The sequence below is a fragment of the Pelodiscus sinensis genome, chromosome 15, assembly GCF_049634645.1.
Source record: "Pelodiscus sinensis isolate JC-2024 chromosome 15, ASM4963464v1, whole genome shotgun sequence".
NCBI lineage: Eukaryota > Metazoa > Chordata > Testudines > Trionychidae > Pelodiscus > Pelodiscus sinensis.
Window position 1 is genome coordinate 32,608,262 of NC_134725.1, and position 25,296 is coordinate 32,633,557.

General features: G+C 43.3%; 1 protein-coding gene across 8 annotated transcripts in view; it reads right to left on the reverse strand.

The window, feature by feature from the left end:
• Window positions 1–1,075: 1,075 nt before the first annotated feature.
• Window positions 1,076–25,296, reverse strand: part of CAMKK2 (calcium/calmodulin dependent protein kinase kinase 2) — a 58,741-nt gene continuing 34,520 nt past the window's right edge. For 3 of the 8 annotated variants that reach the window (XM_075898604.1, XM_075898607.1, XM_075898605.1), the window contains exons 9-18: window positions 22,834–22,855; window positions 15,953–16,041; window positions 15,503–15,702; window positions 15,336–15,389; window positions 13,708–13,781; window positions 12,799–12,886; window positions 11,663–11,791; window positions 8,986–9,086; window positions 7,952–8,091; window positions 1,076–4,387 (exon numbers count right to left, since the gene is read on the reverse strand). In XM_075898604.1, coding sequence (XP_075754719.1) covers window positions 4,359–4,387; window positions 7,952–8,091; window positions 8,986–9,086; window positions 11,663–11,791; window positions 12,799–12,886; window positions 13,708–13,781; window positions 15,336–15,389; window positions 15,503–15,702; window positions 15,953–16,041; window positions 22,834–22,855 — 926 coding nt within the window. In that variant the 3' untranslated portion in view covers window positions 1,076–4,358. The remainder of the gene's footprint in view (window positions 4,388–7,951; window positions 8,092–8,985; window positions 9,087–11,662; window positions 11,792–12,798; window positions 12,887–13,707; window positions 13,782–15,335; window positions 15,390–15,502; window positions 15,703–15,952; window positions 16,042–22,833; window positions 22,856–25,296) is intronic. The other 5 variants (XM_075898609.1, XM_075898608.1, XM_075898610.1 and 2 more) reach the window with 5 other exon arrangements.

Genomic DNA, 25,296 nt, shown 5'->3' on the forward strand with positions numbered 1-25,296 from the left:
CTATTTCCAAGTGGTTCAGTTCTATTTACCTCTTGAACCAGATCCTGTGCTCCACTTAGGACTACATCAAGTATAGCCTCTTCTGTTGTGGGTTTCAGAAATAATTGCTTTTTGGAGCAGCTGGATAAGGTATCAAGAAATGTTCTCTCTGCATCCTGTCCTGAGGTGATGTGTACCCAGTCAATATGGGGATAGTTGAAATCCTCCCCCCCCCCCCCCCCAAATCTAGATCTTTTTACTTTGATAGCCTCTCTAATCTCCCTTAGTGATAGTAACTATGAAAAGCTGACCTGATCAGGTGATATATCCCTACTGCTATATTCTTACTGGAGTATGGAATTACTATCCATAGAGATTCTATGGAACTTTTTACTTCATTTGATTCTACATTTTCTTTCATGTATAGTACCACTCCCCCACCTGCATGACCTGTTCTGTCCTTCCAATATAATTTGTACCTTGGTATGACTGTGCCCCTCCCTCAACCTTGTCTGAAAGTCACTATTCTTCTATTGACATTAACAGAACTAACTCTGGGGAAAGGGTTTTTTAGAAACTTTTGAGGACATAGCCAGGCTCTTATTTTGCCATTTGCATAGGTGCTCTCAGCAGCTTGAATACAGCATAAAAGGAGAGGAGGGCCAAGTATTTTCCCAGAAGTGGAAAAGTTTCCCTAAAACAAATGTCAGAAGTCACCATTTGTTAGCATACACGTAGCCAAAAAAGGTGCAGTAGGAGCAGTTTTACTCCAAGTTGCACACTTAATACTAAGCAGAGTCCCTCCTGAAGATTTTTCCCTACCATCTCATGCCAACAGCCTAAGGCACATGCACATAATGGTTTAAATGAATGTCAACTGGCCTGCAATAATGCTCCCCCACCCTGGCTAACATGGTCGTTTGGTTTTGTCCCCCTGCCATTGTCTGGCCACTATTAAGACCTGCCCATCTCACTTGGCTGAAATATTGATCATTCTGCCATGGTCTCCTTTTTTTACCACTTCTCTAATTCAGAGTAAAGTTCTCTGGAACAAGCAGAATAAGATTTTTTTTCAATAAACCAGTTGACTCAAGGATGATTTTTGCAGGCTATTTATTTCAACTTGTACAGAGAAGCTTAAACATCTGTGGAAAAACACCTACATTTTTATTAGTTAATATAATTTAAGTGATAAATACACAGTATTTAAACTTTATACACCTGATAAAAGTAAAATGCATAGTAAAAGGGACAGGAATATAACAAGCCTTGGGGATTAAATGAGTATAAAAGTCAGCAAGATCACATAACTTTGAAAAAACAGATTGCTTATCTAGTAGATAACAGAGCTACCAACAAACAGTTCTACTGTGCAATTTCAAAGCCACATGGCTCATCACTCAGCAACAACTCGTGTTGGGTTTTCTGTCCTTTTTTTTTTTAAAGGAGTTGAAAGGGGAAAGCTAGCCACAGCCCAATTCAAAGGCACAGGCAAAAGGTTTACTTCACTACAGAAAAGATAGCTTGTCTAGCTTGTATAAAACAGAACAGCCTGGTATATAGAGTTTCTCTAACAGCTCATGCATTTAGATAACAGATCTTCCTCACACTTGCTACACTTCCAAAACTTATACTTTGACAAAGAAGCCAAAATAAAACTAAGAGCTTAATTCAGAAAAGTATCTTAGGCAGAGAGGACAGGCTAAAGACTCTTACTCAGGCATGGTACGAGTTAGCTGGAAAATAAACACACTTAGGAAAGTTCTTATATTTCTGGATGCTTAGGAGTCAAAGGTCAACATCCATACAACTTCAACAGCTAATTTCTGGGACCTAGATACTATACTGATGGACACCCCTTCACTGTACCTCTTAAGTCTCTGATTGCTCCTGTTTTGTTAAAGCATAATTTACTATATCAAATGACATACAAGATCACTGTCTATAGAATAATTCAGCACTGTATGGCCGTATTGTTCACAGACCTTAAACAAAAGCATGCTACATAAACTACTCAGAACAATTAAACAATTTTCTTTTTCAAGCATTTAGATGCAAAAAACCAAACCCATTTACAAGTACAGGAAGCTCTTTATCAGCTCTGTGTTTCTAACAAGGAGAAGTAAAACTGGGGAAAAGAAAAAATAAGTATTTTGAAGCTTGAGTTAATCTTGGTATTCTTCCTGATATTAAAAAGCAAAGAAGAGCAACAAACAAAAGCAGTTCACAGTTTCAAACTAAACAACAGGAACGAGTCTCCTTTTCATTTCTTTGGATTCATCATTTTTTTGCATCTAAAATGTTTACTGAAGTTATGGTTCTTATTTAAATCATGTCATCAGCCTTGGAAAGAAGATGATTGTACTATGCCAGTACCAATGTAGGAATACAGGGAACTTTCGATTATTGTGACCCAGGCTCATATGCTAAACGGAACTTGCATAAGTGAGATTTTTCTTGCTAATTACAGAATTAACTTCCTACCACTTTAGTAAAGGTCTGTCATTCCTAAGGTGACAGGGCTGCATCCAATCATAATCCGAATGTACAGCCAACAAATTCAGCGATGTGCCTCTTGCAGTGTCCACTAACTGGGGCTCCAGAGAATGGCAAGAACACAACCACCTCACAATGGCTCTGGCCTAATATACCATCTGGAGGGGAGGGAGGTGGGGAAAATCACTAATGTTCAAAATAACACTTGACACTTCAATAGTGCCTTCAGCCTCATCAACTCCTCCTTGTATGATAGGGAAGTTTCATTCTCTGAGTGCCTCGGGCAGATTAAGTGCTTTACCTAAGGTCCCACACTAAATCAGTGGCAGGGCTGAGTAAAGGATCAACTTTCCTGTCTCAGTGCCATGCTTTATCCACACAACTATCCTGCTTATTTTGACCCTTCCCCAATCCAATGGAGAATTTCACTCCCACTCATCTACATCCATGATTACCTCAGTTATTCCGCTCTCACTACTAGGTATGAAAATCTAATGCAGAAGCCAGAATCTATCCCACCACCTACTAGTTAGATTCTAACTATTCACAAAATAATTCCAAAGCAATCTCAGGGATGATGAAAATGCTCTTAGTAAGGAGTAATCCATAAACTAGATGTGCATTTCAATTACTGAAGTCTGCTAATTAGCCTCTGATCCCCAGGGATTTACAAACTGTTGGCTATTAGTTTGCAGAAATATCTAGCCCCAAAATCCAAATTAAGAGTTTAAAAACAACGCTTCTTTGAACGTTACCAAATAACCTAAATATTTCAGTAAGATCTTAAATCCTAAGTGAGCCCTATGTCTATTTAGATACTTAAAAATAGAATAAATAGTTTTTTAAATTGCATTAAACCATGTAATGTACACGGAAGTGAAGGATTTTACCCTGAATTTAAAATGTAACTATATATCTACTTTGCTCAAGTAAAAGATTTAGAAACGTTAGTGCTTCTTTTGCCGTTCAGAATAGGAGGTCAGCTTTCCCCAGCAATATAGGTTTAAACTCATATTCTAACACAAAATGCCCTTTGCTGTTAGAGTGCAGACTGAACTTCAAGCCCTTAAACACATTTTCCATCTGTACCCTGAATACTTGGCCCAACTATTGCACATCTATCCATGCTAATGTCAAGATTTTAGGGAAACGGGTGTCTTCAAAACACAGTAATTAACACTAGTTTATGAACTATCTGAAGATGCTATTTTATCAAACTGTTAAAACTTCACTCAGAAAGACTGGCATTGTTGAAAATGGTGAGGTGGTAGTTTATACTTTGCTTCCATGCAATTAAAACATGTCAATTAAAAAACCCACAAAAATAGATGCAACACCCTTTCTGGTAGGTTGTGAACACTCAAAGTGCATAATTCTAGTTTTTTTCCAGCTGTGTGTGAAGATTCACGCTTTCATATACCTACCTACCTTGTACAATACCTTGTGGCATTAGTCTCCATGAAATATTTGGCATTAAAACCACTTAAAGCCATTTCCAGCTACATCTTTCTTTGCTTTTTTGCCAATAACCACCACTGTCCATCACATTATCTCACCCTTCTGATCTCTGCCAACAAGTTTCAAACAATATATCAAGCCGTCCATTTAGTTATGTTTTCAACAATCAGAGATGTTCAATGTTTATGACAAGTACTGTAATCTGATTTCTTACAACATGCTGCTATGTAAGCTCTACATGCAGCTTATAGTGCTGTACTAGTGCCATGTCATGCTGTGTTTATTTGGCTTAGGCTCTGTTGCATCTCTTATCCTCAGATGCACATTGTGTAAAGGAGCCACGGACTCAGTTGCTCATCATAACCATAATGTTCGATTTCATGAAAGCACTTCATCCTCGCCTGCATTTGGTAGGTCATTGCACTTCAGATTATCCTCGCTGCCTTGTTTCCTGCTTTAAAATGAAATAACACACATTAGTGTCCTTAAAAAGAAAATTTTTATAGGAGGAGGAGGAGGAAAAAACCCTGTATCTGGTTCTCAATATACCATATAGCTAACAATTTCCAAACCACTATTCACATCATGATGGTACAGGTGCTGGAGCTAGGAGTGCAGTTGCAACCCCGTCCTGAAGTGTTTTCCATCACGTTCGGGATTTATAGTTTGGTTCAATGGCACTCGGTGCCCCCACTATACGAATTATTCCAGCACCCCCACATCATGGTTTATTTCTGTAACCACAGCAAACCTACATAGGTCAAGACAATGCAGATTGGGTGAGAAGGAACTTTCTAATAGCCATAACAATATCCAAAAAGACTTGGAAGCAGCGGTCCCATCTATCAAACATTAGCACACAGCACACATGGAAGTAACCTCACATGAAAGACTGCATGATAGCAGAGGCTGGGAGAAGATTAAAGCAGGGGCACAGCGAGGGAGAGGACAGGAGGAGCAGTTGCCCCCAGGTGCCACACTAAGGCGAGTGCAGGGAGAACGGCGCAGGCAGTTCTGGGACTACCCAGCCCCACCACAGCAGCCGCAGCCACGTCATTCATCCTGCGCTTGCCCTAGCGTGGTGCCTGAGGGCAACTGCCCCTCCCTCACTACGCCCCTGGATTAAAGAAATATGGGAAGTTTCTGGGCCACATATATTCAAATGCTATAACACATATATGGTGAAACAGAACCGATCGCCTTACCCCCTCTGGCTAGCTCTCAGACACTTACTTCACTTCACACAACTAGTTTTACAGGTGTTTGTGGGGTAGATGTGGCAAAAATAAAAACAAGTTGACTTTCATCTACTGGGTCTGGCTACGACTTCCAGTTAATCAGTGATGGATACAACAGGAGCGTGCTAATTAAGGATGTTAAATTTAGATTAACTAACTAATCGAATAGACCCTGCAGGGAGTGGGGGACTGGCCCCACGCTCCCTGCAGTGTCTGAGTCTTTTAAATGTACAAGAGCCGCGGTAGGCTCCCTCCAGCACTGGCTCCTGCTCCCTCCTCCCTTTCTGCCTCTCTCGGATAGAGGCCACAAGTGTGGGAGGGGAGCAATTAGTTGCATCACTAACTGACTGTCCAATAAGCTTCTGCTTATCAGATAGTCAACTAGTCACTTACATCGCTATTGCTAACCATAGCGTGTAAAGTGCTACGACTCTGTTGTAGAAGGACAATCAACTCACCAATATGAATAGGATTTGAGTGTCAGGCTGTCAGTTTACAATTCAGAACATGAGAGAAAGACTGAGAAAATACACAGATAAATTCTTTTATTTCATAATTAATAGCATAGTCACGGGAACACGTCTCTCATGCAGAACTCCATCTGAAGTCAACATGTCACATGCGTAAGGTGAAATTCACCCCGCTGCAGGCCAGCTTGAGGTCTAGCTACAACTTAAATCCTACTTAATCTCTCAAAATAGGATTCAGTTGCCTAGTGCATAGGCCTTGTTCTGTCCCTCTGCACAGGGTGAATTGTACTGATTGAACACATTGCAGGACAAGTTCTTATATAAACCTACTCCTCAGGGGCTAATTGGGGAATTTATTTGCTTAAGTCCCAGGCACGCCCAGAAAGGAACAGAGCATTGACTATGGAAAATATCACAGACATCTGTCAGCTGAGCCTCCTGTAATCAATGTAATACAGGGTCTTTGGGGAAAGTTCACGTAAATAATGCTGATAGAGAGAAGAGAGTGAATGGTGGAAGCCAGTGTCCAGCATTAGTGCTTTCAGTGGTTTATCAGCCCTTCCTTTCAGATGATGTTTCACTGGATTGGTCTTCCAGTTTATCCAGATGGAAAATGCTTTGTACAGCCTGAATTACAACAGCCCCCTCTCCCTTCCCCCCCCAAAAAAAAATCACAGGCATTAGAGGTCTTTTGGGTTCATATACAGGAAGTCAGGCTTAAACTAAAATCTGTTTTCTGAAGCAGGCAGTTACATGCTGAATCTATACAGGACTGACACATACAGGAGCTTTCTGCTTAAGAGACATTGTCATTTGAATTCCCATTCAAGTGCAGCTCATTCTAAGCATTAGTAGGCAGGACACCAACCTGTGCACTGATGTGGAAACTAGTGAAGCCAGGAAACCATGGTGTAGAGGAAATGGGGACATCACAGAAAACATCTACAAGCTCAGTAAGGCCCTTAGAAAGCCTGTTCCAACTCAGAACACTTAGGGTGAAATCCCAGCTTCTCTGCAGTCAGTGGCGTTTTCCTATTGACTTCATTGCTGGCCCACAAATAAACCCATGGGATCTTATCATCAATGTAATGAGGCCAGGTAAAAAAATATGCTTCAAATGAAGCAGGGGAAAGGTGATGGGAAAGAAGCAGTCCAACGTTTGTTTTCATTTATTAATGTGTATGACTACAAAGCAGATCCCAACAAAATGCATCAGTTTATTAAAGTGTAACCTTTATTCTAGAGTATAAAGGTAACATAGTATTTCAAAGCTGCAATGCAAACAGAAAGAAAAACAAAACATCTTTAATTTGCCTGATTAATTTACTTCTACATTCTGTTCTGTTTCCCCCATATAAGTGACCATGCTACTTTTTAGCAGGGAAAACCGTAGAAGAACATTACTCTTATCAGAAGAGCAATGCACACATGCATATTATTTGCTGCATGCAGCCAGTAGACCTTTCGTTAATTACTAGTAATGTATGATCCACTTTCTTAGAAATCTCCATTAATGCTTTAAAGGACTATCCTATTTTAAATGTAAACTTTCCTACAGCTTATGGGCTTCTTTGGCTGAAACAATGGCAATCGGCTACTGTGCTCACATATTCTGGTGAACAGACAGCCCCTGATTCTGAAACCTTCACGTGGTAGTAGTGCAAGCAATGGCCAACGCTGTTACTTGGTGTAAAAATATCCAAGTATCATGCTCCCACTCCTTGTCCATAAATGCACAGGGACAGTTCAGGAGGAAACACAACCCAAAAGAGAGGAAAGCTTCTTTTGCATTACATAACACTTGATCTGGAAATGTCCCAAAGCCCCATGAGCATACACTGCATACACTGTTTAAGTTTGCAATAGCACCCTCATACATGCAGCAGGAATCATGTCTCCTGAACTGGCTCAGGCTACAGTAAGTCTATAAAACAGCAACTGAGCATTCTTTAGAGACAAGGATCTGATTTTATTTGCATTTAGTGCAGGATACCATTTCTGAAGTATCAGGGTATGTCTACACTACAGCACTATTTCGAATTAACTTAATTCGAATTAAGCTAATTCAAAATAACACATCTAGACACAAAATCTATTTCAAAATAGCGTTTTGCTATTTCGAAATAGCGCATTCACAATGAGTGGACCCTGAACCGAAGTTAAGGCTGGCTGGAACCAGTGCCGGCAGGGCATCAGGTTAGGACCTAGTGTGTGGGGCTGCTGCCTGAGGCTAACTGAGTTCTGTGCTTAAAGGGACTCTACTCCCACCCCGGACAGACAGTTCTCAGGGTTCCCTGCTTGCTTGTCTACCTTGATGAGGGACAGCAAAGCAGTCCTGTCTTGGTGTGCCCTGCGTGCCCGCACTCGGGACAACACAGCACTCAGCCACGCCGGAGCATCTCATGGTGTCGTTGCCATCAGCCCACCTGCACTTGCTGCCGTGCTGCCATCTGGGGGGGTCCATCAGAGGGCTGTCAGGATCCAGGAGACCCCGGAGGGAGAGCGTCAACCCCAAGGAGCCTCCCTGGTCCTCCCCACCGGGGGCTCATGCCCCATTCCTCCCTCATGTCCTTCCACTTACCCCTCCCTAGCCCCCCTTCCTGATGTCAAATAAAAGACACATATGTTCAAAAATAGAAACTGGGTTTATTGAACAAAATTGGGGGGAATGAACCTCTCGGGAGACTGGGAAAAGGAGGTGGGAGAGGGGATGAGAGAGGATGGAAGAGGAGAGGGGGAAACCTGGGAGGAGGGAGCTGGAAGGGGGAAGCAAGGAGAAGAAGTGGGAGGGGAAGCTCAGGGCTCAGGATTGGGAATCTGGGGGAGAGAAGGGTAAGTTTTCCTGGTTGTGCCCAGAGTGGCCACCAGGGCTCCTTGGGAAGGGCTGGAGGCCCCCTATTTCAAATTAAGTATCTACACAGCACTTAATTCGAAATAGCTATTTTGAATTTGGCGTTACGCCTCATAGAATGAGGTTTACAAAATTCAAAATAATGGCTCCACTATTTCGAATTTATTTCGAAATAGCAGTTTGCCTGTGTAGACGCTATTAAAGTTAATTCAAAATAACTGCTGTTATTTCAAATTAACTTTGTAGTGGAGATATACCCTCAGAGCACTGCATGCACCAGTTACAATTAACTTACAGGAATCATTTCCGTTACCACTGAAATGTAGAGTCCTAGAGGTAGAATTAGATTTAATACATACATTGTACCAATTCACATCCTGATTGCAGTACATTTGTTAAATAAAAATTCTCATGCTCTGCTGGTGTTTTGTATTGTGACTATTCACTCACTGGAAATCATGCACTTGCACCAGAGAGAGATGAAGACACTTACGTCAGTAGGTTCCCTGGGGCACACAGAGATCGTTCTTCTCTCCTATTTCCCTCAAATGGATTCCCAAAAGACCGTTTCCTGATCATCGTTTTAACCAAGATCTACAGGACGAGAGACTGGTTTCAGTAAGGGACAACCCTTTCCAATAGCAGTACATTTCCATTCGCATGTAATAGAAATGTTTAAAGCTTGTACCAAACCCATAAAATCTGTGCTTCAGAAAACTATTTAAAACAAGCCTGGTATGGACAAAGTTTTAATTTAACAATAACAACAACGATTGCCAAGTCTCCAACTGTTCGTCCAGAAGCTCATTTCTTTATCTGGAATTCTTCAGAGCTACACATACCCACTTCAAACCACAGGAGACCGGATAGGAAACCTGAGCAAATAATGTGACATTTTCTCCTCCAATAATCTTTGTGAATTTTGATTTGCATGGCTCTGTCATTCTGCAGAGTTCATTTTCTGCAAACTTCCAATTGCATAGTCTATAACAGCAAAAGTACTTGTTAAAAGTAAAATTTTCTGGGGGCAAGGGGATTCACTTTAATACTGGCCAAAACTGAATTGTGATCAGAACTTCCATAGATTGTGTTGAGCTAACTTTATCTGCATAGCACAAATGTTACAAAATAATTTAAAATGCATGTTACCACTTATGTTTCATAACTTACATGTGATTGCATCAGTTCTCTGACTGAATTAAGTATGCAGCTAATCAATATAGTATGAACCGTGAGTCTTACAATTGAATATTTAGTTTGAAAGTCACTCAGAGAATAGAAACAATATCATGTGGTTGATATAAAAGCCAACAGTATGTGAATTTTATACCAGAAAGTTAACATTTGCAGCTTGATGGGCAAACTAAGAATTATTCCCTTGGGAAACGTGTAAACAAATTTGAAGAACAAAACAAATTTGAGATTTCTGCAACCTGTCAATGGCAAATTCATGAAAGAGAAGAGAGACAAAACAAGATGAATAAATAATTTATTTTGCACTCATTTGTGCTAAAGTCACATTGATTTCAAATGGGGCTGTGGGTATTGAGGCCTTGGGGGGCAGGGTGTGTGGAAACAGTAGCTACTTTTCAAATGTGCTCCTGGAAGCTCTTCAGAATGAGGATGGTCATTGTATTTGCGTCTTGCACTGGGCAACACACAATGTCAGCATTTAAAAAAACATTCAATAAAAAAAAATCTATGACGGGCATGTTAAAGCTGGTGAGCTACTCACAAAGAAAGACAGATAACGTCAGAAATAAAAATGGAGGTGAGTTTTTTTCTTCCTTTCTTCTAAATGGTGACCTAAATTTAAAGATGTGACAGCAAGACAGGAAGGATGTTGCTGCTAATGAATTCAAGGCCTAGGAGATTTGAGGCTGGGAACACAGATCATCTGATGTGAAATTGAGCCCAGTGAAGAGCTGTTGTGGAGGCTATCCTTGCCGGACTTGACCCTGTCTGGATCAGAGCACCATCTGCAAAGCACTGAACACCCTCAGTTTTCACTCAACTCAGAACCAAGGATGAACTGCGCTGGGCAGAATTTGGTTTTCTGAAAAGGAAAGAGGTCATGGAGCACAGGCTGCTGCATCGTAAGCTCAGCAGAATGTGTGTGCATGGTTCTCACTCCTAGATTAGGATTTCTCAGTAAACAGAGTATGGGGCAGCAGGCTGGAGAGGGCACCTCTTAAAACTACTTGTGGAGCACAGTGAAAAAACGGAAGATACAAACTAAAACCACAACGTCAGTGAGCATCCCTGACTCTAGTGGGGCTGAAAGAACTCCACAGGCTCAGGATGTCTGCTTGAAGGCCTGGTCTCTGCTGGGTCAGTCCTCCTCCACATGGTCCAGCACTTTAAATAGGATTCTGCCATGGACCTGGACTTCGCAATCACCAGAAAGCAACGAGCAAAGGCTATGAAACCTTGCCAGCGAACCACATGCTGGCAAGATGGGAACAGCCAGCTAAAGGTACCTTTGCTGTTTCCCTTTTGTCTGACTTTTAAATCCCTAGACCAAAGGATGCGGCTGATCTCAGACTAGCTATGGTTCACAATGTTGTCATTAATGTGGTGTTACAAGCAGGAGATTAGAAGTTCTAACAGAAGCGACAAAATCCCACTAAACAGCGGTTCCCAAGTGGCAGCCACAGAAACTTCCCTCAGATGGTTTTGAGAAAGGGATTAAAAACAACAGGGGAAAGGGAAGCATATCTGAGCTTTGGCACTGGTTGATAAGAGACTCAGATCCAAGAATCAGGGACAAGAGAGCAACTTCCTAGACGAGATCCCGTTAAGGGGCTTCTCAGTACAATTTCCAGCTTTTCAGACAGTACCAGTCTGAACAATCTTCAGACAGCTCAGTTCCACTCCAGCTTGAGGGGAAGGCCACCTCCACCTAGCAACTGATGTTGTGGTCTGTTTAGCAGCTCTTTTGGGGCAGTGCTATTCTCAGTCTCATTCAGGAAAGGTTTCTGAACTATAGAAATGCCACATGCTGCTGCATGGTGTCTCGATGCCACTCCACTGATGGCTGCATTATAAACAGGAGCCCTGGCACCTAATCATTCATCAGCACAACTAGGTCTGAGCAGTGAGGCTAGGGCAGTAAAATCAGAGTATTTTCTATGCACATCGCGAGCGAATTGTTGGCTTGTGTTACCCACCACTGTGGCCAGGCTTGGGATGTGTTTGACCGAATTCTCAACTTCTTCCTCAGTCACCTCGATAAGCGTGCAGTTCTCATCCTCCGTCGGCAGAGGCTCTGCTCCGTTCTTAGTGACCCAAGGGTGCAGCTTCAATTAATAACACAGCCTGTCAGAAACTATTTCCTCTTTTGGAAAAAATTAGAACAACCCAGATATAGCAGATGTGCCAAATCCCTGCAGCTAGAGTACTCATCAGCCTGGTATTAAAGGAACAGGGAAGCTCTGCTTTTTAGCCAAGTGACCTAGAGGAGTGAACTATCCCAAATCATTATGAATAGAGATAGACTCAAATCAAATCTCCCAGTGCACACTCTGTCAAACTTGGAGGAAGTGTGGCTCTAGATCCAAACTCTGTGGAACAAGCTAATAGCCACATGGGGAGGGAAAAGCACTATTAATCGGTAGCACTTACAAAGCATTTTGCATCCCTGAATCTGTACATGCTTAACAAAGATGGGGAGCCCTCATTACTCTTATTTTACAGTAGGGAAAGTGGAGGCACAAAGAAGTGACTTGCCCAAGGTCAAACATAAAGACAGTGGAAGAGCTGGGAATAGAGTCCGTGGTCCTGACTCCTAGCCCCCGACTTTAACCAGCACATTACAATAGAAATGGGAAAATAAGCTCAGAAGAAAAGAAGAAACCTTTTGCCCATTCTCCAAATACCAGGAACCTTTGTCCATTTCTGGAACACTTTCTGAAGGTTTAGAAATAGCTCATTAACTTCCCCCCAGTTCTTGCTTTTTCCCAAGCTTATTTGCCATTTTCACAGCTGCTTAACCCTTCTGGGCTCCGGTAGGGAGAGAGGGACAGAAGTCTCCTGAGGAGGCTGTTTTGTAACATTTTTCTACAAGCAGAGGAAATACTGGTCTCAGAGGATTTCTTTATGTGGCCTCGTCCTGCAGGTACAAGAGGTTCCAAGATGGGGAAGGCTCAGGAGGGCCTGAATAGGAGGCACTGGTAACTGGGGGAGGAAGCAATGAGCGATAAACTGACTCCAGAATAGCAAAGAAAGCCCCACACAATAAAATACAGCCCGGACAGTAGCAATGTCGCGACTCACCAACAAGACTTAATTTCCAACTGGTAAGTACCTTGATTTGCGGGACAGAAATCCTAGATTCAGGGTTTTTATCCAGCATCTGCATGATCAGATCCTTCAACTCCTCGGTAATGTCTGGCCTTGGGAAATTAAAATGATCCTCAGGTTAATTTGAGAGAGCTTCCTGCTGCTTTTCATTGACACGTTTCACCTTATCAGCACATTTCCAGAGAGCTGGGATAGAGAGATAGATTTGGGCACAGCGCCCTGGGCTTAAATTCCTTTGCTTTTTGCAGGTTGTTCAGGCTTGTGCTAGAGAGTGACTAATGCTGAGTACTCACTCACTTCTGTTCTATCACGGAGCTGAATCACGAGGCCCATGCTGCTAGCTCTGAGTGGAGGGGATGGTGTTTGGGAATGGGATTAAATGGTGAGGAAGAACCAAGGATTAAGGAGTGCGAGAATCAGAATCTGTGGGATTACTCCAATCAGTTACTTCTTCAATTCTTGTCATTGCCTTCGGAAGAAGGGACCCACCCCCATATAATTGTCCGCAGTGGAGTTTCCAGAGGAGAAGCAAATGCACACTGAGATAATGAAGTCAAATAAATGTGTTCAGAGCATTCAGGGTCTAAAAAGAATATGGAGAGATTGGACAGAAAAGCACCCTAGGGCAACAGAGAAGGTTAATGAATTCTCTTTCGAGCTTCTGGAACTCAAATCACAAACATTTTTTCAACAGCTGTAGAGCAACAAACTTTGACCTCATGCCTAGTCTGAAGGGAGCTCTCCAAGAATGAGTGCAGGAGAGAAAGAAAAATATTGGTGGTTTGCGTTATAACTTTGTAAACTCTCCTTGGATCCAGTCCAGTTCCACCTACTCAGTGCTTTCTGGGAGCCTGGGGAAGTGGTGTTCATTTTCCCATTTGCAAAAATAATAAAAAGCCTTCTATGTACTCACTGATCCGGGAATTCCAGGGGTTGGGTCTTGATTTTACTGTGCAAACTTAGAATCCTCTCATCCATAAAAGGGCACTAGTTACAAATCAACAAAACACAAACAACAGGATTTGCTAAGCAGTAAGGCATTTTGGGGTAGTCAGCAGAACACATCACATGGCTTTGGAAGAATTTTACAGGATTCAAAAAGGAGAGGAAGAAAGAATTAGGGGACAGACATGTGGCAGATTCTCACCCACTCAACTTATTTAAAAAAAAAACAGTATCATCTCACACTGTGTGGATTCAAAGGACAGACCAGAACAACAGGCCCAAGATTTGAACATTTTGAAGGCAGTGGAGCTTTTGAAGAGTAAGCTTTGTTGAATTAGCCCCATGATTTGGAAAGTGAGCTAGATAGCATCATCCTGTCTCCAGTCTCATTTATGAAGCCATCTCTTCCTCTTGTGTCCCATTGCACTTAAGGATGTTAAGGACTAGTCAAATCTTGTACATTTCAAAGCTGGCACAATGTGTACAGCCTGGGCCAGTGGGAAGTTCCATGGACTCCAGGCTCCACACGGAGTTCAGCATTCCTCCTTTGAAATGTGCAAAAGCCTCTAGATGGAGAATGCAGAAGTGCCTATTGACTACTCAGCTAGTAAATTAACCGGTATTTAACATCCTTAATTACACTTTCCAAGTACTCTTGTTCTCCCCAGACTGAGCTAAAGATGTTCTCAGCAGATGTGCCCTCTGCTGGTCAAATGGATCTACTATTTGCTAATCTGGAAGGTGCAGAAAAAGCTTACCCACTCATTCACTTGGGCTATCAGCTAATGAATCTATTAGCATTGCAGCAGGCATGGGTCATGTGCAATTTCACTGAGTCACCCATGCTTGTGGTTATTGATTTTAAACTGTGAAATGCCCAGATGCCATGGCAATATCAATGCATCAAGGCAGGAAATACCATCCCCACACATGGTCAGAACCTCTACTGCAGTAATATCCAGGGGCTCTAAGAATGAATGATTTTAAACTCATCAAAAATACACCCATGGAGCTCTGGGCTGCACAAGAAACTCAATAATAGAGTGCTATTCAAGATTAGCGCTGCAGCAGGACTGGGATCACATGGTACCCGCAGCCATGAGAGTGGGAGTGGGATTAATAAAAGTCCTGCACAGGGCTCTACTCTACAGCAATGAAGCCCTGGGCTTAGCAGGAGCAGCTTCATTGTAACATAGGGCTCTGCACACCCTTTGCACTGGACGAATGCTGTCCTGGCTCTAGCACAGAAGGTAGCACAGAGATTAGTTAGGAGGGAAGGAACCACAACAGATCAGGTTTTCTGTGGAAGAAGGGAGGGTACCCTGTAAGCTGAGCACTTGGGCAGCCACCCAGGAGAGATGCAAATGTAACCAGCTGATTAACAGAGTGCCCACAGCCAGCACCATGTGTTTCTACTGGTGGTGCACATCCGCACATGCCTCAGGCTGCATAATAAAACGTATTCTGCACATGGATAGACACATTTAGAGGGAACATTGAAGGGGATATGCATTTCACCTTATGAAACACCACACTTAGCCTTGTGTAAAGAGACATGCTAACTCACTGACCAGACCCAAACAAGAAACTCATTACCTGCCCAAACACAAAACAAAAGAGTGTGATTCCCATAGCCCATACATCCAAAGCCTAGAAGAAAAGAGAAGACAAAATTATAGCTGTTTCTTGAAGGAGCCTGAAAAGTATGTATGTCTTAAAGAAATAGTTCCATATTAAAACAAAAAATCCTCACTACAAAATACCTTGCCAGAAAATATTTTTCTGGTTTCTGAAAGGGTTTCTGGAGCCATAAACGCAGGGGTGCCCACAGTGTTGGTCAGAAGGGCATCAGTTCCCTTGAACTCATTGCTCACTCCAAAGTCAGCAATTTTGATGTGACCATCCTCCCCAACCAGAAGGTTGGAAGGCTTAATATCCCGGTGAATTATCTTTTGATAGTGCACTGTGGGTAAAAGAAAGAGCAAGACAATCAATGGCAGGACAGGCTTGTAACACAACTAGGTAGCTAAGAGCAAATAACCAAATACACAAGGGCCTTTAAATCTCAATTAACAAAGACGTCGCAACGAGAGGCCTGATCCTGAGTTGGTGTCAGTCAGTGTAGCTTTGCTGGAGCCAGCAGAGTTACACCAGCTGTGGATCTGCCTCCCAAATGGTTACGAATGCCAGTGGGTTTCTGTGTTGAAACTTACAGTATTCGATGCCTTTGATCAGATCGTGGAAGTAGAAGCGAGCCTGATCTTCAGTGAGAGGTTTAATGGCTGGGACTTCCATCACAGGCCTGAAAAGGCAACACAAAACCAAGCAAGGCTAATAAGGAAGAGGGTCACAGTTCAGAACCAACAAAACTTTAGAGGCTTCTTTTTTTGCCAGCTGTTGAGGAGCACAGGTAGCAAAACTCAGGTAATGGATTCTTTAGCTTGTTACCGTGGTTATCCTGCAACTGTGATGTGTCTTCAGCAAATTCTGTGAATTAACTCACTGCAGTAACCAGAATGGCAGCATATTAGGTCCTGTCTACACTATAAAAATAATCACGTTCCACTGCTGCTGCTGAGGATTTTGACACCATTTTTAGTTATCGATGGGTGTGTCTACACCGCAATGAAGCACCAGGGGCTGGCCCATGCTAGCTGACTTGGGCTGGTGCCACAGGACTGTTTACTGCAGGGTCGATATCTGAGCTTGTGCTCGAGTCCGCTCTCTGGGACTCCCCATGGGGCCAGTGGCGGGTGTTTCATTACAGTGCAGACATATCCCATGTCACCAGTACAAGCAAGTTGGGGAATGCAATTTTAAAATGGTAGATACAGTGCAGTTGTACCCAGACACTGCTTAAGAAAGGTAGGCCCAGAAATTCAGCCGCTCTCTCTGCTTCTGAGGACAGATTTTACATCCCTGATCTTTGGCTGCATTACGGTCCCTTTGCCTCACCACGCTGTTGCAAAGCAGCTCTAAAGCTGCCAGAGTGAGTCATACGAGACTCAGCCTCAGCTGAGCCAAATCCTCAGCTGGTGCTGAACTGCAAAATGGCTCCAACACCAGGCCTCCTTGCAGTGGGTGGCTTAGACGACATAAACCCAGCAACTATAAATGCCCCTCAGTTAACACCACTGTCAGCTTGCCTAACATACAGCAGTCCTCAGGCTACTCCAAATTACAGGTGTCTGTGTATGTGTGTGTGTTCTGAACACAATGGATGAGGACAAGGTGAGGAAAAGCAGAGGTGCTGGGTCCCCGCTGTACCTCTGCCTCCCCTGCCACCCTGCAGAGATGGTGCTGGGGGGAACTGGCTTTTAAGCTAGCTCCTGCTCGCCCCACTTGCTGACTCTGTTACAGAGGTAGCAAGGTGGGGAAGTGACTAGTTGCATAGTGACTGGACTACCCGATAAACTTAGGCTTATCAGGCAGTCAACTACTTGAGCAGTCTCGTACATCCCTACTATACATAATACATTCCATGATTTTCCCTCTTGTGTGGACGCCTAGATGGATGCCACCATTTCTGCCCTCTCACCAGAATACCTTTGCTTGTGATCCATACAAGAGCCCAAGCCTCAGGGCACTGCTGTCTTTAGTGGCATCACATTCATGCACAAATGCTAATTTGGCTGTGGCCTCCTCCTATTATTATTAGATGGTCAAATGTTGAAGGACTTAATCAGCCCTTGGTCAGGCAAAACTCTTGCTGAAGTCCATGGGAGTGTTGCTGGTGTAACAGCTGAATGAAGACATTAGAATCCAGATCCTTAACATACATAGCGAGGCACATGCATGCAGCACTTGATAAATTATTGGCTTTTGGTCTCAGGATTTCCCTGCCCTAAAAAGTTTGTGATCTAGAGGCAGTGCCTAAGGCAACCATTACAGGAAACAGAATGTACACAACAGAAATGCTTCCTGGATTAAGTGGTGTTTTAGAAGCAGTGTGAAAGTGACAATCTATACAATTCAGATTGAGAGCTCTAAAATCATTTCAATGCAAGATGTTTCCTGTAGACATGAAAGTGCTGAACTGCCTTGTTAGGTCTGATTCTCAAAGAGGTTTGGGCTTGTGGGAGGAGAAGTTTCTGAAGATTTCCAGTGTTGTTTCTTCCTGCCATCCAATCATGTTTCAAGACTCTTCAAATCCTCTTCCTTAGCAGAAGTTGGGAAAGCATCAATAGCAGGCTCTAATCTCCAGCCACACCGTCACACAGCACAAAACCTAAAGAGGTGTAACATGGCCCTTTCCCATCAATAGCAGTGTCCTCTCTCAGCTCCAGAATGTGGTTCTCACAATAGTAAGAAACGGGGCGTAGAACTTGGAAAAGCGCCTGGGCAGCTGTTTGGCTTGCACATCTGGACCATACACAGCTCTTCCATTGGTCTCAACGGCCTGGTTATACTGGTCCATTAATTCATCTTTTCAGCACTGTATTCTTTCTCTATGGGGATAGATGGGATCTCCTTTCACCCCAGAAATGTTGGTCTCATTTCCCTCAAACTAAGAGATTTAGGGACAGACTCCAACTTCCATTACACCAATGCCATTCTGCAGCTACTCCCTTAAAGCCTATGGAGTTGCTCTGGATTTACTGGGATTGAGAACAGAAGCTGACCCTTAATGTGGCCATTGCAATGAAAATTTCCCTTCTTTACTCTAGTCTTAATTAGGGATGTTAAATAATGGTTAAGTGAATAGTCGAGTAACCTCATGAAATTTTATCGGTTAGTTGACTATTCTATAGTCCCTGCGGGTGAGGCCAGCAGCCAGTATCAGAGGCAGCAGTGCGGGATGCCAGGCAGAAGCTGGTCTGCAAGGGGAGCTAGTTTAAAATACCAGCTCCCTTTGCAGACTGGCTACCTGTCACCCTGTCCTGTTGCTTCTGGGAAAGAGACAGCAGTGCAGGATGGCTGAAGCCCCTGTCTGGGGGCGGTCTGAGCTCCCAGACCTAGAGCAAGCCAGAACTGAGGTAGGCTGCCTGCCCACCCAGCTCTTATTACGCTTGTAATGCAGAGATGGAATGGGGGTAGGTCCCAAACCCCGGACTGAGCCGGGCTGCTGACCCACTCTGCTTCTAATACACTTTAAATGCAGAGACGCAGCTGTGGTAAGTGCCAGACTCAATGCAAGCCAGGACTGAACCAGGCTGCTGGCCAGCTTGCTAAAAAATTTACCAGCAGGGAGAGGGGGAGAAGGAAATGCATGTAGTCTACAGAATTAACCTATAAGCTTTTGCTTATCGGTTAACTGACTACACTTTTACATCCCTAGTCTTAATTCCACAGTCTTGCATCCCCTCCTGGGATATCTGAGGGCACATCTAGACTAGATGCGGCTTCTGAAAGAAGATATGCAAATTCAGCTCGAATTTCCATCTCTTTTTTTCCCAAAAGAGGTTTTTCCGATATTTGGCCCATCTACATGGGGCCAAATATCAGAAAAAAGCCCTCTCTTTCAAAAGCATCCTGTAAACCTCCTTTTAGGAGGAATAATCTCCTAATCAGAAGAATAATCAGAAAAGCCTCTTCTGGGGAAAAAACCAGACGAAGATATGCAAATTGGAGACGAATTTGCATATCTTCTTTCGAAAGCCGCACCTAGTCTAGACGTGCCCTCAGAGAAATGTTGAAGCACAGGATCTGGAGCCACTCCACTGTCTATTTAAGATCCATCTTGATTTCTAGTGTCCCATCATTAATTGCAAAGTTCAGATTATTCTTTTGACCTTGGCAGTACAGGGCCGCTGCTGTTGTTTCCTTAGAAGGAAGGTGGGGTCCTGGAGGAAAGCAAGACTAATTAGCTTCATCTTCACATGAGGGTCTTGTCTCCTGGCCCAACTCTGCACATTTTCACAAAAGCTGTGGGAGATGCTGCTGTCTGTCACGAATCTCCCAGGGATCCAACATCTAACTCAAGCAGATAGAACTAAGGAGAGGCTAAAATGGTTGGCTCTGTCCAAGAGTCACATTTTGTTCTTCACATGACTGGCAAATGCTTATCTATTTATTACTGGTATTATAAAAGCGGAATTGGGGCCCCACTGTGCTGAGCATTGCATGAATGAATAGAAAGAGACAGTCCCTTCCCTAAAGAGCATGAAATCTAACCACAGAAGACAGTCCAATGGTGAGAGGAGACAGAGAGTCGGATGTGACTCAACCAAAGTCCCATAGGGCATCAATGACACATCCAGGAACAGAACCCAGGCCTCCTGAGTCCTTGCCCTGTGCCCTACACACTGAACCATGCTGCTTGCACTGCCCCCACCTTGTGCTATTCCCATACATGGCCATCTATACCTCTTACAGTATCCCATCTCACACTAGCATACCACAAGAACTGCAGACACTCAACAGGCTGAGTGCCAAAAAGAAGATTGAGAGAGGCACAGTAGATGGCCTCACAAGTCAAGAGGCTCAGAAGACATCCCATTAACATCTATTATCTATTGCACAGGATTACTTTCCACTCCCACTAATGGAAGTTGTACATGTCTCTCAAAGACAGAGGAGACTCTACAAATAAATCATAATTTCTCAGCTGCATACCTGGGCTTTCCCACCATAAAATGAGAAGAGCAAAGAGGGAAAAAGGGAGGTGGGGGAGATTCAGCCTTTCATTCTCTCTCCAAGATGACCCAAGTTAATTCTCAGCTCTGAGGGGAAAGATACATATTAACATAACCTCAACAAGTGTTTACATTCTCATGCCTACAAACTATGTCACCATTCTGCAAAAAAACTCACTAGTTTACTGTGTTTTCACTAAAGACAGACTTCTTGACCATGAAAAGAGGAAAATCTTCCCTCTAACAATTTTCTTATTTGCTTTATCATAGGCACCTGGGAACCACAGAACCACATGAACCAAAGACCCCACTGTGCTAGTACTGTGCAATCACAGAACCTACACCAACAACTAACAATCTAGTTTTAGTTACAATTACATTGCTACTGCTGCTTTCATGAGAACGGAAAATCATCCTTATAAAATCCACATATACTTTCTTCTGACTTCTCATGCCATTTCAACCTTAATTTTCCTAGAGCCAATCATCTGTAAAGGATATGTTAAAAAATTTTCATCCTTAATACTTACATAGCATTTTTCATCTGTAAATCTCAAAGCGCATGATAATGTTAAAAGAATATTATTAGCCCCATGTTAAATATGAAGAAATGGAGGCACAAAAAGGTTACATGATTTTCTCAAGGTCACACAGTCATGAGCAGAGTCAGAACCTCAGATTTCTGAACTCCTGATCTGGAGTCCAGTCCACTAGGCCACACTGCTTTTCTCTTCTGTAGGGTGAAAGGCAACAGAGTTCAGAAGGGAATAGAACTCAGACAAGATGTGGAGGTCCTAGAACTGAGTTGAGACAGCCTGAAAGTAGCATCCTGCACACACGTGGAGAAGCACAAACTCATGCTAGAGATCTGCTGTTGCAGGTCATGCTTTGCGCTATCTGGAAGGTCGTTTTCCCACTACATGTAATAAATGTGCTGGACTAGACCCAGGATTCCATACCTCACAATCATTTGGGCTCATTCCACATGCTCCTGGATAAACTCAGAGCACATCACAGAGCTGAAGTCAGTGTAACTCACGTATATATAGGCCAGAAGAGGGAATGCAGCAAGAAAAGCTGCTAGCAGGAGGAGGAGAGAGACCCACTTTAATTTACACATTCTCCATATTCCTGAGCATGCCAATTAGAACAAACAAGACTCCCTGATGGATTACTAAGTGTACATAGGTCCATGGGCAACTGGGCCTCAAAGCACATCTAGACTACAGGGCTTACAGTTGCAAAGCCATAGTACAAACACGTCTTACACTGACTGAAGGGATTTTCCTATCAATGTAGGTAATCCACCACTTTTGAGCAGTGTTAGCTAAAGCCATGGAAGAATTCTTCTGTCAACCTAGCCACTTCTATAAGTGGGGGTAAAAGGCTGGCTTAACTACAGCGTTCGGGGATAAGAATTTTTCCACATCCCTGTGTAACATAAAAACAAGTAGTCCTGTGGCACCTTAGAAACTAACAAAGATATATAAATTATCATGAGCTTCACTGGGCAAAACCCACTTTTTCAGATGGTGAGCTGGAGAGGAAACTAGTTAGGAACATCTAAATTGTATGTTACAGATCAGGACACAGAACACCTCGTTTTAACATCTTCCATATCATCTCTGTATAAGATATTTGGGCCTCTGTACGCACTATTTAACCAAAGTACAAGTTGAACCTCTAAAATCTGAGATGCTCTGGTCTGGCAACATCCATGGTCTAGCCAGAAGGACCACAGATATGGCTGGACCAGAGAGCCCAGGATGGCCAGGTTTGGAAGTACAACTCAGGCTGGGCTAGTGATGGGGAGCACATACCCTGCAGGGCTGGCGGTGGAGAACACAGCCCCTGGCCAGGGCTGGTGGCAAGGAGCACATCCTCATCTGGGACTGGAGACAGCATGGCCAGCAGCCAAGAGTGCAGCCCCACTGAGTCCGGCGAGGTAGGGAATGCAGCCCTGCCCAGGGCTAGCAAGGTGGAAAACATAGCCCCGGTCGGGGACTGGCACTGGGGGGGCGGGGCGGTAGCCCCCGTCACGACCGGTGGCAGGGAGCACAGCCCCACCTGTGGCTGGAGGCAGTATGGCCAGCAGCCAGGAATGCTGGGGTTGGTGGCATAGAACACAGTCTCAGCCAAGGCTGGAGTCAGTGGGGCCAGCAGCTGGGCATGCAGTTCAGGCCAGCACTATGGTGGTGCAGCCTCAGCAGGAGTTGGAGGCAATGGGGACCATCTCTGTCTGGGGCTGTCTCAGTGGGGGACACAGAGCCAGTCAGGGCTCGTATGGCATGGGGCTGGAGGCAGAGGCAGGGAGCACTTCCCCAGCTGGGAGCAGAGCCTACAGCCCGGTAGGGAGCCTTAACCTCCCACTGTCTGGCAAACTCCATTGTTCGGGACCACTCAAGTCCTGAGGGTGCCAGACAAGGGAGGTCTGACCTGAACAGCTACCACTGCTTATGAAATAAATTTGCTTCAATATTAACTAAGTTTGAAATCTAATACCAAGGTTCAGTACTTACCCTTGTTTTACCAGTTCAAACACTGCAACACAAAAGAGAAGGTGATTAATTACAGGCTGAAAGCTCCACAAACAAGATCCCAATAGGAAAACAATTATTTTTATAACCAATTATGGAAATAAAATACACCACAACATGAAACCGGCCTGGAAAAGTGAGTTCCAAGTGTGGAAGAACAACTTGTGGGATTTTGTTTTTATAAAATGTACATTTTTGCATGAAGTCATCATTGTATTTATCACACAGATCTGGAGTTCATGTTAAAATAAGACTGACAGTTCATGCCGCTGCTTCAAAGAGAACATTAATATCTTCTATGTTAATAATCGATGAACCAACATATTTGTTCAGTAGTTCAGAATCATTACAGTCAATCAGGTTAAGAATCTTCTCATTATAACCCTGATTCCGCATCTCTTACATACCTAAGTTTTGAGTATGCAGAGAATGCAGAACTAGAGAGTCTAAAGACAGATTAGTGCTTTGACCTGAATCCAGTGCTCCACCATCAGCTAAGTACGGTACAGAGCAAAATACACACCAACAGAAAGGGTTATCCAGAAACCAAGTAAAAAGACTTTTCCCCCAAAACACGTTTAGCTAAAATGAACTGCATATTTCTTCAAGAAAAGCTGAGAAGGAGCCAGTAAGGCTCTATCTATACCGCACCTGGGGCAAGCCTCTCACCCTGGGTAGAAATATTTGTTTTAGCGGGACTCACAGGATTCTCACTAAAAATAGCAGCATGGATACTGCACCACCAGTATGGGCTCAGGAGAGCTACCCAAGCTTAGAACCAGGGGCTCTCCCAAGCCTCCCCTGGGGCTGCAACATCCACACAGCTATTTTTAATGTACCCGCGCAAGTGTGTCTAACCATTTGCTCCCAGCTGCAGCATAGAGATACCCTTAGTTCCTCTGCTAAATAATGCATCTTACGCCTGCTATGATTTTTTTTTTAAATCAACTAAATAACATTTTTGCATCTAAACTGCATGTAGGAAACTCACATTACCTATACAAAATGGAGAAGTAAATAGACTCAGCTTCTTATTTGTACATTCAGAGAAACACATCTAGCCACATTTACACCAAATAAGCACTCTAAGGCTACACCTACACTGCAGGGTTTTTGCACAAAAACGGCCATTTTTGCGCAAAAACCAGTGGAGCGTCCACACCTCAAGTGAGTTTTTGCACAAGTAAATTTACAGTAAATCAAAAGAACAGAGAGGTTTTTACAGTGTAGGTATTCCTCTTTCTACGAGGAATAACTCTTTTTTGCACAAGAGCTCTTGCACAAAAAGGTGTGTGTGGACGGGCAATAGGGGATTTTTGCACAAAAAGAACCAATCGAAAAAAGCACAGGTGCCCTGTCAGCCATTCTGTAAAAAGCAACTGGAGTTTTCTTTTGGGAGAGTGTCCAAGCAGTCTGGACGCTCTCTTGTGCAAAAGCACATCGCTTTTCCAATGAGCTTTTGTAGTGTGGACGTGCTCTTGCGCAAGACATTTTTGTGGAAGATCTCTTCCACAAAAAACTTTTTGAGCAAGAAGCCTGTAGTGTAGACATAGCCTGAGTTGCCCCAGTGATGTCTATAAACAGGCAGCAAGGCACTATACTGCACGAGAAAGGGTGGCAAATGTGCCCCTTCATTAATGTGCTTTTTCAGGCACAACAGCTGCTAGCAATGGAAAACTTGGCCCTCAAAATAGATTAAATTAAGAGAAATAAGGCAGACTCACAATGAGACCAATATGCTAATGAACTCAGACAATGATTTTAAAAGACATAGCAGCAGGCGCTGTGATTGCAACATTGGTTTTAATCAGTCACTGTTCTGGCCTTTGTGAGTTCTGCCCCTTTGTTACCGCAGAGAGGTATTTGTATTGAACTTCCCAATTTTAACTGGAGTTTTGAGCAGTACTAAGCATTGTATATCAAGGAACATGAATTTTGTTAAACTCTAGGGAGACCAGGAAAAAGGTAGAGGCAGTGCTATCAGTGAGCTCTTAAAGGAGTAAGCTGACATGACTCCTTAGACCCCTGTGAGTAATTTAGCTCTTTACAGTCACTACTGCCTAAAAGACAATCTGCAGCTCCCATCAGGAGCCAACTTAAGGACTCTGAAAGGAGCTAAAGTTAGGGTAGGAAGAGAAAAATCACCTCGCCACCATTGGACAATAAGGAAATGGTGCATTTCCATAGTATTTTCAAACCAGAGTCTCAGTATTTATTGATTAGATAGGTAAGTACTACTCCACTGTATAGCTGGGATAACTGAGGTGTGGGAAAGTTAAGTGACTGGCTCTAAAGTCACACAGTAAGTTTGTGACAAAGTATTAAATTTAAATCAGACTGCTGACACCGTGCAATAGCTAATGGATAACACTGCTCTTCCATTTAAATCCAAATAGGATTAAGCAAGAATGAGAAAGGATGGCAAATGTGCCCATTCATTAACAT